The sequence below is a fragment of the Oncorhynchus masou genome, chromosome 14, assembly GCF_036934945.1.
Source record: "Oncorhynchus masou masou isolate Uvic2021 chromosome 14, UVic_Omas_1.1, whole genome shotgun sequence".
Lineage (NCBI taxonomy): Eukaryota > Metazoa > Chordata > Actinopteri > Salmoniformes > Salmonidae > Oncorhynchus > Oncorhynchus masou.
This window is the reverse complement of record NC_088225.1, coordinates 14,438,638-14,453,063: the sequence shown is the minus strand read 5'-3', so window position 1 is coordinate 14,453,063 and position 14,426 is coordinate 14,438,638. Positions and strand designations below refer to the sequence as shown.

Sequence of the window (14,426 nt, the reverse complement as noted above, 5' to 3'; positions counted from 1 at the left end):
CTCCAAATAAAGCCAGGCAGGAATTCTGTCTCCCTCCTTTTGCTGACTGGAGAATGAGAGGTAAACACACTGAGGTCATCTGGGAAGCACATCAAGTTAAACAAGCTGCCATGTGCCCACAGACATAGGTGGAGGTGGTATTTCTGAACAAGCACACATGAGGGGGCAGAGCCAGAGGGTGGTGTGATGTGTCCGTAGGTGCCACATTGTCTGTCTGTTTACAAGACGGAGGTGAGGTGCAGCCAGTGACCCTTCCTCCACGTCCCGCCAGGCTCTCCATTCAAACGGCTCTGTCGTACGCTCCTCGTGGGCAACTCCGTGGGCCCCTGCCGTGCTGGGCTCTGCCATGTCACAGGTGTGTGCCATGCCACCTCCACTTCCCACCTGGCGCTGGACCCACGGTGGTCTCACAGACAGCACAGCACAGACATAGAGAAAATAGACAGTTCTACAGAGGGGGGAAGCAAAATGTGGCTACTGTCATGCCCTGGCCATAGAGAGATTTTTATTCTCTATTTTGGTTAGGGTGGGCATTCTAGTTTCTTTATTTCTATGTTTTCTATTTCTTTGTGTTTGGCCCGGTGTGGTTCTCATTCAGAGGCAGCTGTCTATCATTGTCTCTGATTGAGAATCATACATAGGCAGCTTTTTCCCCACCTGTGTTTGGTGGGTAGTTGTTTTCTGTTTTGTGTCTGCACCAGACAGAACTGTTTTGTTTTGTTCCACTTTGTTATTTTGTGTCAGTGTTCAGTTTGAATAAATTATCATGAACACGTACCAAGCTGCGCTTTGGTCCTCTTCTTCAGACGAGCGTTACAGCAAGAGACATGTCTCATTCTGCACTGAGCAATCAGGGTGTCCATAGACCCCATAGACCTCATGTCTTCAGCTTAAATTGTTCAGGAAGGTTCTTCATTTGTTTATTAACAGGAGTGACATTTCAATGCAAGTTCCTTCATAAGAGGATACGTGTTGCTGACTATAGGAAACCAATAAATGAACAATCAAGTTGTGTAGGGTCCCTAACAGCTAAGATGACCAACTCAGTGGGTGGCTGTAACTGTGATAACACATCAGTGTAGAGCAGTTAACCTCCAAATAAAAAGACAAGCTATGAGTATGATCTGTGGTGGTAGTGAACGAGGTCCTTGACTCCTGCCCAAATCTCTGGCATGAGAGTGAACTTCTGAACCACGGCAGTGGTGGTGGAATGCTCTTCTGCTCAGAAACAGAAACACGCACGCACAGACACATAGAAAGAGAGAATCAAAAGGCCCTTTATGGAGCCAGCAATGGAGGATTATTTGCATGCTGGCCTTTTGCACTTTAGTGGGGCGTAGTGGGCACACTCACCCCCTGAGCAGGGTCATAAACACCAGGCTGTACAGCCGGCAACAAAGGGTTGTGTGTGTGTGTGAGTGAGAGAGAGGGGCAGAGTGTGTAAAGACATCCGCATGCTTCCCAGAAGGAACATTTCAGAAGATCGTATGCATATTATATGACAGCATTTTGTGACGTTTTGGACTTCGGTTAGTTTTCTTCTTCTCTTGTTCAGGCACACAACATTTTTTCTTGCTGAAGTCTACACCCCTTTGTCTGTGATTGGTAAAAACATCTAAATGAATGACAGATTTCTTGAGTTATCTTAGATTAATTCAAACTATTTTGAGGAAGTGGATACGGCGTCTCAAAATTGACAAACAGTACTATTACTGCTTTCAAGCGAAGGTCTTTTTATTAAAGGAGTACGCCAACACACTCGTTCGGTTCACCTAGCTGACGACGGCTAGCCGCCAGGCCGAACTGAAGCATGTTGACGCCTTATGTGTGTGAGAGAGGAGAGTAAGTGTGCGAGAGGGTAAGCAGAGAGTCTGTGACAGGAGAATCATGGAGCAACAACCCATCCTGGCTAAATGGATTTACCTAGCCCCAAAAAGTACAGGATCATATAATATTGGATAGGCCAAAACCACTGAAATCCAGTCATTTCTAACAACTCAGCAAACCTATTTCTGCCTGGGACACCTACCAAACACCTGCCATTCACTGTACTATACAAAACCAGACAACCTTTTATTAGTTATAATGTCATAAAATCTGGCAAATACACAATCCTAGCTCTCAAAAAGATTTGTTTGGAGGGTCATACACTGAGCAGGAGTAATTGACAGTCATGTAGCAGCCATACTGATCCTTCTATCCACACACCATAATACACAGTGACAGCTAATTCTAAGGACTGACTGCTCTAGACTCCCACTGTCTTTGGCCTCGTCTAGCTGAGCTGAGCTGGCCACTTCCTGCGATCCCAGAGAGCTGCAGGGCCCCATAGGGCACTCCAGTCCTCCTCCTCAATCTCTTTATTTCCTGCAGACTAGACTCAGAGGGAGGGAGGGAAAGGGTGGAGGTAGGAAGGGTTGCCTCCGGACAGCACCCAAACAGAGAGGAAGACTCAGACAGGGAGAGGAGAGGTACCGAGCAACAGAGCAGCACTCCCTCCAGTTTCACTCATAAATCAAACATTCCTGCCCGTCTCTCACACACACACACACACACACACACACACACACACACACACACACACACACACACACACACACACACACACACACACACACACACACACACACACACACACACACAGCCTAGTGCGCATTCTCTCTTTTTCTAACTTGTTTTAAGAAAGTAAGATGGCGTGGTGTGTTACCTGCTGAAGCTCAGACAGTAATACAGTGAACTCAGTGTAAAGCTAGAGAACACTAGACCGCTGGGAACTGATCCTCTGAGTGTTCATGCCAGAGTTCAGAGGGCAGATCTGAGGCCCAACAAGGATTTTGTTACCTATTGTCCAGTGACCAGGCTTAGCGTCAGGAGACTGCAACATCACAGGGTGAGTCTAACCAAAAACGTATTGTGGCCCGCTGAGGCAATGTCTTTAGCAAATAAAAGGGGTAATAAACTATAACCTTGAAGGACACGTATATATCAAACATTTTTGTGGGATGACAGCATGAGGGGTGAGAATTTCTGAAATCGTTTTCCTTGATAAAAGGCAGATGTCTTGATGGAAAACCACGCCGGCCTTCTGATATCTTTTCCAGAGTTTTGTCGCTGGTTGGAATGTCACTCCCACCCCTCGTCTCAGCCAGAGTCCAGCTTCTCTGCTCCACAGCGGTCCGTGAGGGGACAAAATCAGAGAAGGTATTCTCAGATAGGATGATCCAGTCAGACTGGGTCAGGCCCATGAGCCCTCTGCTAACCAGCAGACTGCACACTCCAAACCTGAGCCACCATCCAATGTGTGTTACATTAGTGCACACCTAGAGATCCTGTCGGCTGCGTTAACACAGGCAACCTAATTCTGATATTTTTTTCATTCATTGGTCTTTTGACCAATCAGATCAGTTCTGAAAAAGATCTGATGTCAAAGATCTGATTTGATTTGTCAAACTACCAACTAGTGGGAAAAAAATCTGAATTGGGCTGCATGTGTAAATGCAGCCTTAGGTTCTCCAAGACAAAGCCAAGGGTTTCTCCCTTAAAAGCAGAACCCAGGGAAGGTATGCTGGACCCATCGTACATCATTCTAATGGCCACAAACCCGCTCTTGGCTCTTCCATTTCAATACAATTATTCCGCTTAAACAAAGACATCAATAACCTAGAAAACTCTAATTCCCAACTTTAAAGTGAAATAATAATCGGACCAGTGCTTTTTAAAGAGAAAAAACACTGTGCACTGCTTTTCACACATCTGGACATTATTGTGCTTAAGACAAGATTCCTGCATTACAAACATACATGGCGTGCCAGCCTGGGATTTTATATGACTTTCAGAGGACCGCAGAAAAAGAAAAAGCACCAAAGTCCCAAACAAGTTCTTTGATCTGTCAGAACAGGGGAAAATAACACCAGATCTTTTCATCGGTGCATTCCGCCTCTCCCGGCACGGAGCAGGAATGAGGTCAGATGGAGGAGGCCCACCGAAGCCGCCCATACTCTGCTCCACCTTTACACTGCACTGTGGGTAATGCTGCAGCTATCGTTACATGGGCCGTGTTTGAACAGCTGCGAGGAAAAGTTCTGAAGCGCATGTACTGACGAACACTGCACACACAGGCACGCACCAGCACACACACACCAAAACACACTGTCACGCACACACACAATTCATTCATTGACTCGGGCATCAAATTTATGCTCCGTTTCCTGGACGTAAGACGCTCCTCAGCCACAGACACATCAGTCTTGGTTTCCACATTGTTATCTGATGTCGAGCCAAAACAAGCTTTGTGACGGATTGTGTGCTGGATGGGTGAGGTTGTGTGTGGGAGTGTGTGAGGGAGAGTGTGTGCACAGGAGAAAGGCTGCTCTGATAGCTGAACCCCAACAGGTGTTTAACACACCTTGGCACTGGACTCCCCTGTAAAACATCCTGTGTGGGGGAGTCAATATGTCTGTGTGTGTATCTGTGTGTGTCTGTCTGTGTGCAGTCTGTTCTGCCTCCCCAGAACCAAGTGTTAGAGAAATAGAGGTCGGCCACAGAATAGAGGGGGGAAATAGAGGGCCTCACCTGATCGGACTGTTCTGAATTTCGATGCCGCTGCGGGAACCATTGGGGCTTGGGCTGCAGAACACAAAACACCACAGTTACACAGCCACACTGCCAGCCAGTCATACAGTACAGTTCTCCCTCAACTACTTCTCATTTAATCTGGGCTGTTATGAGGTTCTGAACCATGTTTAATTTGTGGTGCTGGTATAACCCGATACTCACTTAAGGACTAGATGCAGGTTGGCGGAGAGGCGCGGGTCTGTGAACTGCGTGGTGCGGTTGTTGTGGTCCACAAAGTAGACCCGGCCGGTGGCTGTGTTCCTGATCTCCCAGCCAGGGGGCAGTGGGCCCAGCTCCTCACAGTTTACATTACTCAGGTCTCTGGGAAGCACAAATCCCCAACACAGTCAGAGGTGAAGGGCAGAAAATAGAAAGAATCAAAGAAAGAACGAGACGTAAGACCAATCAAAGTCAGGGAATGAAGCAGACCTCAAGGCTGACGGTAACTGGGAAACAAAGAGGCGCGAGAAAAGATTCCAAAACGACACCACTTTTATTCCATTCTTCTTCTTCCCGTCTAGATGACTTATTGCTGCCATGCAATCCTTTCAGCTGGACTCCTTTAGCTGTCTGTGGAGAGCAACTAAGAAATGACAGCAGCCCCACTTCAGCGGTAGTGACTTATCGGACTGAGGCCCAGCCAAATGACCAAGCCTCTCAGCACTGGGAGCTTGGCAGCCCAGCATCTGCTGCACACACAACCAGGGTGTGGCGTGACCAAGAGGATAGCATCAAGTGCAAGAAAAACGGCATCTATCACAGTATTTCCACGGGGGCAAGAGAACGGCATCTATCACACGTATTTCCACGGGGGCAAGAGAACGGCATCTATCACACGTGTTTCCACGGGAGCAAGAGAATGGCAACGTCTAGGTATTTTTCAATCACCGACTTTCTTTCTATTGACTCTATTCCCAGTAGACTGACGTGTTGATGTGTGTTCTCCTCTGGGCCTGTGGTAATCCATGAGACACACATGCCTGAGTGAGTGGCGTCTCTGAGCCACATGTACAGTAGGGCTGAAGGCTGTGTGCTGAGAGCATGGAGGCAGAGGGCGTGCCAGAGGTGTCTGCTGTGAATCCTCTCAGATCCCAGGGTTTACATTTACATGCCATTTAGTGGACTCTTTTATCCAAAGCGGCTTAAAGTCATGAGCGTATACATTTTACATAAGGGTGGTCCTGGGAATCGAACCCACTATCCTGCCATTGCAAGCACCATGCTCTATCAAGTGAGCTACAAAGGACTGTGACACCAGCCCTCTCTCATAGCCCAAAGAGAGCTAGCCACTGATTGTGGTGGGTATACCTGGGCACTGTGTGTTCAGACAGTGGTGCTGGGTATACCTGGGCACTGTGTGTTCAGACAGTGGTGGTGGGTATACCTGGGCACTGTGTGTTCAGACAGTGGTGCTGGGTATACCTGGGCACTGTGTGTTCAGACAGTGGTGGTGGGTATACCTGGGCACTGTGTGTTCAGACAGTGGTGCTGGGTATACCTGGGCACTGTGTGTTCAGACAGTGGTGCTGGGTATTCCTGGGCACTGTGTGTTCAGACAGTGGTGGTGGGTATACCTGGGCACTGTGTGTTCAGACAGTGGTGCTGGGTATACCTGGGCACTGTGTGTTCAGACAGTGGTGGTGGGTATACCTGGGCACTGTGTGTTCAGACAGTGGTGCTGGGTATACCTGGGCACTGTGTGTTCAGACAGTGGTGGTGGGTATACCTGGGCACTGTGTGTTCAGACAGTGGTGCTGGGTATACCTGGGCACTGTGTGTTCAGACAGTGGTGCTGGGTATACCTGGGCACTGTGTGTTCAGACAGTGGTGGTGGGTATACCTGGGCACTGTGTGTTCAGACAGTGGTGCTGGGTATACCTGGGCACTGTGTGTTCAGACAGTGGTGCTGGGTATTCCTGGGCACTGTGTGTTCAGACAGTGGTGGTGGGTATACCTGGGCACTGTGTGTTCAGACAGTGGTGGTGGGTATACCTGGGCACTGTGTGTTCAGACAGTGGTGCTGGGTATACCTGGGCACTGTGTGTTCAGACAGTGGTGGTGGGTATACCTGGGCACTCGAGGGTCGTGCCATGTGCTGACTCCTGTCTGGGTGTGGAGGAAGTAGACCTGGCCCTGCTGCGTGGTCCTCTGCTCTGTAAGGGGGGAACAATAGCATGGCTACTCATACAGGTTTAAGAGGTAGAGAGCAATGGTTACAGACAAGTACACACATGTGAGAGATGAGTGAGAGATGAGTGAGAGTGAGAAGAGTAAGAGAGTGAGAGGTGAGTGAGAGAGATGAGTGAGAGACGAGTGAGAGATGTGAGTGGATGATAAGGAAAATAAAGCTGTTAGTTATACATTTGTTCCACCGTGAGGATTGTTATTGGTGCGTCAATGTGCGTGTGCGTATCTTGATCTGAGCGTGTGTGGAAGAGTAACAGAGATCAGACAGAAGGAGATAAAAGCAGGGATTGAGTCAGTTTGGATCCCAGTTGCGGGGCTGACAGGGGGAGAAGATGGTTGTCTGTGTGTTGGTGAGCTCATTCATCACAGATTGACAGAGATATTTCCATGAGCTTGGAAGCTCTTCTCTGGCATTCCTTAGGACCCACCGCCCTGCCTCTCTAACATACGTGTACATAACTTCCACCCCCCCTCCCTCTCCCCGCTGAGCACCAATGCGCCCAACGCATTCGACACAGAATGACACTTCTTGGCCGACCTTGGCCCGCCACTGGGGCTGCTGACAGCGGTTCAGAGGAGCTGGACCAAATAGAGACAGCACCCTCCTAATCTTGTAGAGCTGGGCTGGGCTACTGTCATTTACTTCTCTGGCCAGCAGTCCTAAATCCTCAGCAAGACTACACAGTGTCTGAATATCAGGCAGCTGCCTATGGGCTGCATGTGAGGAAGAAGAGAGGAGAGGGAGGAGTGAGCGGCTGCCGCCAGACTTTAACTGCTAGATCGATTCAATTAGTTCTTTAAAATGGGGCCTGTCAGGCTGCTTATGCTGTACTGCAGAGTCATGGTGGCTGTGCTGTTGGGACTGAATAGGGACACAGATTAGCAGGATGATTCAGCTGAGCGTTGGGCTGAAGAGAGGAGGAGGGAGGCAGTTAACACTGAGGCATTGCAATGACGACACCGGTCTTAAAACAGAAGGAGACACGTCTCTCATAGAGGATGTTCATAATACAGAATGCTCCAGTCTAGTCTGTCTGTGGGAACCGAAGTGGTCGTCCTATAGTGTGATTGTGTGTATGTTGGTGTATGTCCAGTGTGTCCATATTGTGTGTTAGAATCCTCTTTTCACTAACCGTATCCCTCGGGCAGGTCTGGGGGTGTGTGGAGGTGTGTCCTGCTCATGTAGTTCCTGTGTCTCTGGGAGCGGACGCGTCTCTCCTGGGCCCGCTGGTCGCTGGACGGGACACACGGAATGGTGGGCGTGGCCCCGTTGGTGCTCAGGATGGGCGTGTTCTCATCCACGATGCAGCTGAGAGGCCGGCCCGGGCTGGAGTACTCCGACGCAGGCCTGGGAGAGACAGGGAACAGGAGGAGATCACAGTCAGACAGGGAGGGTGGGTTATAATATATCCTTCATGGTAGGTTTGTTCAAATCAGGCCCGTGTCTATTCATATTTCATATCTAGCTGTGCTTGTAATACGCTTAGATGCTAGGGCTAGACATTGGCTTGCTCCTGCTTTCTTAAGCATCATGAGGTCAGTGAGGCAGAGACATAGACACAGGCACACACACACACAGAGCAGTATTGAGTGAGGGGCCTGAGGCCAGTCTAGAGCAGAGCAGAGTAACAGGAAGGGAGCTGATAAGAGCAAAGAGACAGAGACTGTGGAGCAACAATACCGTCTGGAGCATAAGAGTCTTAGGGCCCCGTTCAATAGTCTGCAGTGTTTCTTAATACAAATTCAATGCTGTCTAGGTCTTGGGGACTCATGCCCCATGTCATGGGTTTGAGGCTGGGTAGTGGATAAGACTGTGTACTCACTCAGCCTGGACTCAGGGACAGACATAACATAGTAAATGTAAACTGGTCTCCCTCCATATAGTATATGTTATGAATTACAATTCGTATGATATGTTACAAATTGCAATTTGTACAATATGTTAAGAGTTTTCAATACGTATGATATGTTAGGAATTCCACTTTGTTGAGGCTAACATTAAGCTAGGCGGCTAATGTTAGCTTGGCTAGGAGTTAAGAATTAAGGTTAGGATTAGCTAATATGCTAAGTAGTTACTAATTAGCAAAAATGCTAAAGTTCGGGTTGCTAGACATTCGCTATATACGCCCACCACCCATCCTACCCGACCAACCTCCCTCCTTCAGTGTTTTGGCTTCAGTAACCTTATGTCATCATACCAAACATATCATACTAATTTGAGTGTCACAGATTTACATTTACTATGTTACATCAAGACTTTGAGGCCAGGCTGACTCACCTGGTAGGCCTCTCCCACTGTGTGGTGCGTGTGATGTGGTTCAAGTACTGGATTCGGCCAGACGCAGTCCTCCGCTCCTCCCAGCTGGATGCAGTAGATACAAACACACACACGTACAAAGCAGTGAGTGGACATTGAGGGCAACGGGCAACGGGTAGTACCTCCTGTTTCACTCTGTTTCAAAACATTTCCCCCCTACTAAACATGACCCAGATATTCCCCACAGAGCTTCTTGCTAGCTAATAGGACACAGTCTCCCATCTGCTCACCCAATTCCTCTGGCGCACACCAACCCCAGACTAAACTCCCTAACCCCAGCCAACATCATTGGCTCAGTGCTGAGGTCAGTCGTGCAAAGCTGGTGAAGTGTCTGAACAGCAGAGCCTCTGGCTACTTAGATTGGAGTCTGGAACACCACACGCTGTCTGGAACACTTTTGGTTGTGGGGCAGTGTGGTTATGATAGGCTCAGACTGGCCCTGTTGTGAGGGTATGATGTGGTGATAGTGGGTCCACTGTCCAGTACGGACAAATGTTAAATGGAGTTGTGGTGTGTTGGTGGGTATGGTACTCACCCGTCTGGCAGGTCATTGTCAAACAGACGGCTGCAGTCCACCACTGGGCCTCCTGTGCCTATCCTGTCTCTGGACTGCAGGCTCACTTTGGACACAGAGACACATTCAGATACACATAGGAGAATGACTGGGTGGTAGAATCTCACTCTGTTCATGTCCTCTCATACCAGAGACTAAAGCGGAACTATTTTAAAACTGTGAATTGATGTAATGCAATACTGTAATGATGTTATTTAGAGCTAAATGAGGAATCCATTTTTAAGAGGATCACATGGTCAAATCCTCTTGTGGGTGACAAGATGATCGTGTCTGGAAGTAGAAGTACCAGCCGTCTGCACTCTGACAGTGGCCTGACCAGTCCCGAATCCCAGTTATGGAAAGGACCCAAGAAGTGAGTGGAGGGCACGTATCAATGCAAGACTTTATGTCTACTGTAGCTAGCTAACCCTGTCCTCTCTGCTACCACCCAGGCTGTTCAGTGCCCATGTTGGTGGGTCAGTGGTGCTGTGACTCTCTGTCACCAGGCCCTGTGGTGCAGATGGAAGTGCGGGCCGTCTGAAGTCAGAGTGAGGCGCTCATCAAGCCTGGTGTCAGATGCACGGCACGCTCAGGGGCAGCGCTCAATGCTTTACACACTAACGAATCACTGGGAAAATAAGTCACCCAGCAGGCTCAGGATACTGGAGGGAGCCTACATGGTGTTGGAAGGGTTTCTTGCTCTCTTTCCTAGTTCTCTTTCTATACGTGGTGGTATAGTGAGGTCTTATCAGCATTATAAAAACAACTGTGGTTAGCCTGAGGTTATAATAATAGAGTGGTAACACTTCAGGTACATAACAGTGTTACGTGAATGTACATGAGTGTGTGGTGAAAGTCTGTGTGGCCTGCTGCTCACCACTGTACTTACCCACTATCTGACCCCTCACTGTGTCACTGTCATTGAGGCCCAGCTTGTTCATGTCCAATCTCTGATCTGTGTGGAGGAGAGGGGAAGGAGGAGAGCGGGGGGAGAGAGGGGAAGGAGGAGAGTGGGGGGAGAGAGGGAAGGAGGAGAGCGGGGGGAGAGAGGGGAAGGAGGAGAGTGGGGAGAGAGAGGGGAAGGAGGAGAGCGGGGGGAGAGAGGGGAAGGAGGAGAGCGGGGGGAGAGAGGGGAAGGAGGAGAGTGGGGAGCGAGAGGGGAAGGAGGAGAGCGGGGGAGAGAGGGGAAGGAGGAGAGAGAAGAAGAGAGGAGAGAGAAGAGAGGGGGATCGATCAGTCTGAGAGACATGTAAACTAGCATGTGTTGGGAGGGTTTTTGTCCCCACAGACAAGTCCCTTTGCTCTGTATCATTTACATCACCCACAGTGAATTCCTCTCCCCCCTCCCTTGGAGGCTGGGTATGGGATATGTACTGTTCCTCTCCCCCCCTCCCTTGGAGGCTGGGTATGGGATATGTACTGTTCCTCTCCCCCCTCCTTGGAGGCTGGGTATGGGATATGTACTGTTCCTCTCCCCCCTCCTTGGAGGCTGGGTATGGGATATGTACTGTTCCTCTCCCCCCCTCCCTTGGAGGCTGGGTATGGGATATGTACTGTTCCTCTCCCCCCTCCTTGGAGGCTGGGTATGGGATATGTACTGTTCCTCTCCCCCCTCCTTGGAGGCTGGGTATGGGATATGTACTGTTCCTCTCCCCCCTCCCTTGGAGGCTGGGTATGGGATATGTACTGTTCCTCTCCCCCTCCCTTGGAGGCTGGGTATGGGATATGTACTGTTCCTCACCCCCTCCCTTGGAGGCTGGGTATGGGATATGTACTGTTCCTCTCCCCCCTCCCTTGGAGGCTGGGTATGGGATATGTACTGTTCCTCTCCCCCCCTCCCTTGGAGGCTGGGTATGGGATATGTACTGTTCCTCACCCCCCTCCCTTGGAGGCTGGGTATGGGATATGTACTGTTCCTCTCCCCCCTCCCTTGGAGGCTGGGTATGGGATATGTCCTGGAACAGATGGTCTGTGGAGTGGCCATGGACCGTAAAAAAATCACTGAGCATCGGTACCGAGCAGCCTGCAGTTCACTACAGAGGTCAAACATTTTGACAAATCTCTGCACAAAGCCGGCACTATTCCACCCAGACTGAACATGGACATGAACCCCTGCCAATGTCTGGAAAGTCTTTGTCTACGTTCTCAGCCCAGGCTGAAAAACAAAACAAAAAAAAGGACCAAAGAAATGTCACGTTGCCTGCAGACATGAGAAATGCCACTATCTGTTCACTGTTGTCTGAGTGTCATGCAGATCAGCTCAGGATGTGCATCTAGACTAAACAGGGACCAAAACATGGTCGGTCAAACCATTACAAGACTGGGGCAATGAGCATGCACACACAAACCCAAAGCCCCCTGAAACGCATGTTGACAGGACACAGTGGAACAGCTGCAAAAACCACAGGCGAAAGAATGACAAACATACACTTGAATAAGACCACAACCGAGGGACATAACAAATCTATGCTTACATTTAAATAGCTGTACAATTATGCATGTCTGAGTAAAATGACCGGTTGTCTAGATTTGCCGACCGAGATAAACGGAGGTTAGTCACTGTGGCACATGCATGCTGCCAGTCTATGGGACAGACGAGGGTGGAGGGCGTGAGGAGGGGGGAATGAGAGGAAATGCAGAGGCAAACTACTCACAGCTGAGGCACAGGGTTTGGGTTTTCCAGGAAAACAAGTGTCAGGGGCTTCTAGGAAAAGCAGTGGGATTTTGTCCTTTTTCTGTCTACAAGACTGTAGCAGGCCTATTAGCATAGTATACATACAGTGGGAGGGGGAGGCCCTTTGGTAAAGCCATCACTGGGTCCCTGCCTGGCTGCCACTGCTGCATTGGGCCAAGCCTCAATCTCATTTAGCCATTCGACTTCTGACATGACACGTTCACAGTGATTGTGGGCTGATGCTGATTGTCTTTTCCTGTTCTGGCACTGCAGAATGTGACCCCTCTCACAACCTGGTCTGTGACCTGTCAGGAATAAGGAGAGAGTGTGTGCACTTGTGAGGGTACAGCTCAATGTGTCACTGTTACAGGAGAAGGGGATTACTAGCGTGTGACTCCGCTAGCCTGCGATTCCATTAGCCTGCGACTCTGCTAGCCTGCGACTCTGCTAGCCTGCGACTCCGCTAGCCTGCGACTCCGCTAGCCTGCGACTCCGCTAGACTGCGACTCCGCTAGACTGCGACTCCGCTAGACTGTGACTCCGCTAGCCTGCGACTCCGCTAGCCTGCGACTCCGCTAGCCTGCGACTCCGCTAGACTGTGACTCCGTTTGTGGGACAGACAATGCGTCACTACACAAACATTACCTCACAGCATTAAATACACACACACACACGCACACTAATTCAATCAGGTAGTCCTTACAGCCGGTGTCTTTGAGGCGGTTGATGGCGTTGGATAGAAGGCGTACACAGCCCAGGAAGCCAGCCCCCTGCTTCTTATGGATCTTCTTGTGGTTCCACACGCTGATGGTGATGGAGTCAGACTTGCCAATATATCTGAGGAGAGAAGAGAGACCAGTCACATCCAATGTACTGTAGATGTTACTAAAGCCCGTGTGAATGCACTGCTCCAATAGGCCAGTCTTTGCCTGGATGTTCCCGCTGGGGAGGCACACATCCGCTCAGGGCTGCCTGTCACCGCGGGCTGCGTCCCCACAAGAACACAGTCAGGAGGTGTCTGAGAGGGATTTTCCGCCCGGCATCTGTGAATGTGCGACTTTCGACCCCGAGTGTCTGGGTACGAGAAGGACGAACACAGACAGATCCTGTGAGTCATAAATCATCCAAAGGCAGCCCTTCGACCCAAAATCACCCAGAGAGGAAGAGAGAAATGAAAAGAGACATGGAGGAGGAGAGGCTGAAAGAGGGATAGAAAGAGGATAGTGTAAGTGAGGAAAAGAAGGAGAGAGTGAACAGTTGAACCATGACATTACTCCCTGACTGCCTCTGTTATCACTCTTAGGTACTGTGTGTCAGTCGAGGCCTGGGTATTAAACTCACACTACGTGAACCTGACGTGGCACATCTGTTCAGCCCAGTTCCCTTCCTCAGTGTAAAACTAATCATCCATATAGTTAGCAGACTGCATCCCACTATAATTATCATGCTGCTTACCGAAACTAAAGGGATGTGAAACAATGCGGCTGTGAGTAAGATGTCTGGACATTTTGAGTAGAAGCCAAATGCCTGTCTCGGGTGCTATCTGAGAGCATTAGAATGCAGGACAGATTTGTAGGGGGGAATTATTACATCCAACACAGATCTGGATATGATTATTGTATCAAATAATAAGGGCAGTAGACTAGACATTGGATTAAGCTTTTCAAAACAAGATACAGTATGTTTACATACACTATACACATGCCAAACATACCAAACTCTCAGATAATATGATTACCTGTAATAAGATAAGAGTTTCTCCTCTTAGACCATCTCTATGTTATGTCTCTGGTTGGTTGAGGTACAGTATATGGCATAATGCATGGCAGTTGGTGCTAGGCAGGCCAGGCTGTCACACTTCCTCAGCAGGCAGAACAGGACCAGCTGGGCCCTGGGGACACTACTGCCACCTGTTCCCCCTGTCCCCATAGCTGGAGAGATGGGACAGAGAGGGACAAGGCCCTGGTCCAGGCTATGGGAACACAACATTGTGCATGTGTCTTTTCATCCCAATACTTGTATCTATGAAGGTATAGGAGATTAATTAACATCTCATCATTATACACTGCTCAAAAAAATAA

The 14,426-nt window shown here is 49.3% G+C and overlaps 1 protein-coding gene across 3 annotated transcripts in view; it reads right to left on the bottom strand.

Annotated features, from left to right (window-relative positions):
- Positions 1–14,426, bottom strand: part of LOC135554336 (E3 ubiquitin-protein ligase SMURF2) — a 51,954-nt gene that overhangs the window by 8,204 nt on the left and 29,324 nt on the right. For 2 of the 3 annotated variants that reach the window (XM_064986590.1, XM_064986592.1), the window contains 8 exons: positions 13,049–13,182; positions 10,561–10,626; positions 9,654–9,738; positions 9,080–9,163; positions 7,935–8,149; positions 6,683–6,767; positions 4,777–4,935; positions 4,573–4,626 (listed from right to left, as the gene is read on the bottom strand). In XM_064986590.1, the coding sequence (XP_064842662.1) occupies positions 4,573–4,626; positions 4,777–4,935; positions 6,683–6,767; positions 7,935–8,149; positions 9,080–9,163; positions 9,654–9,738; positions 10,561–10,626; positions 13,049–13,182 (882 nt within the window). Of the gene's footprint in view, positions 1–4,572; positions 4,627–4,776; positions 4,936–6,682; positions 6,768–7,934; positions 8,150–9,079; positions 9,164–9,653; positions 9,739–10,560; positions 10,627–12,450; positions 12,640–13,048; positions 13,183–14,426 lie in introns of those variants that run through there. The other variant, XM_064986593.1, reaches the window with a different exon arrangement.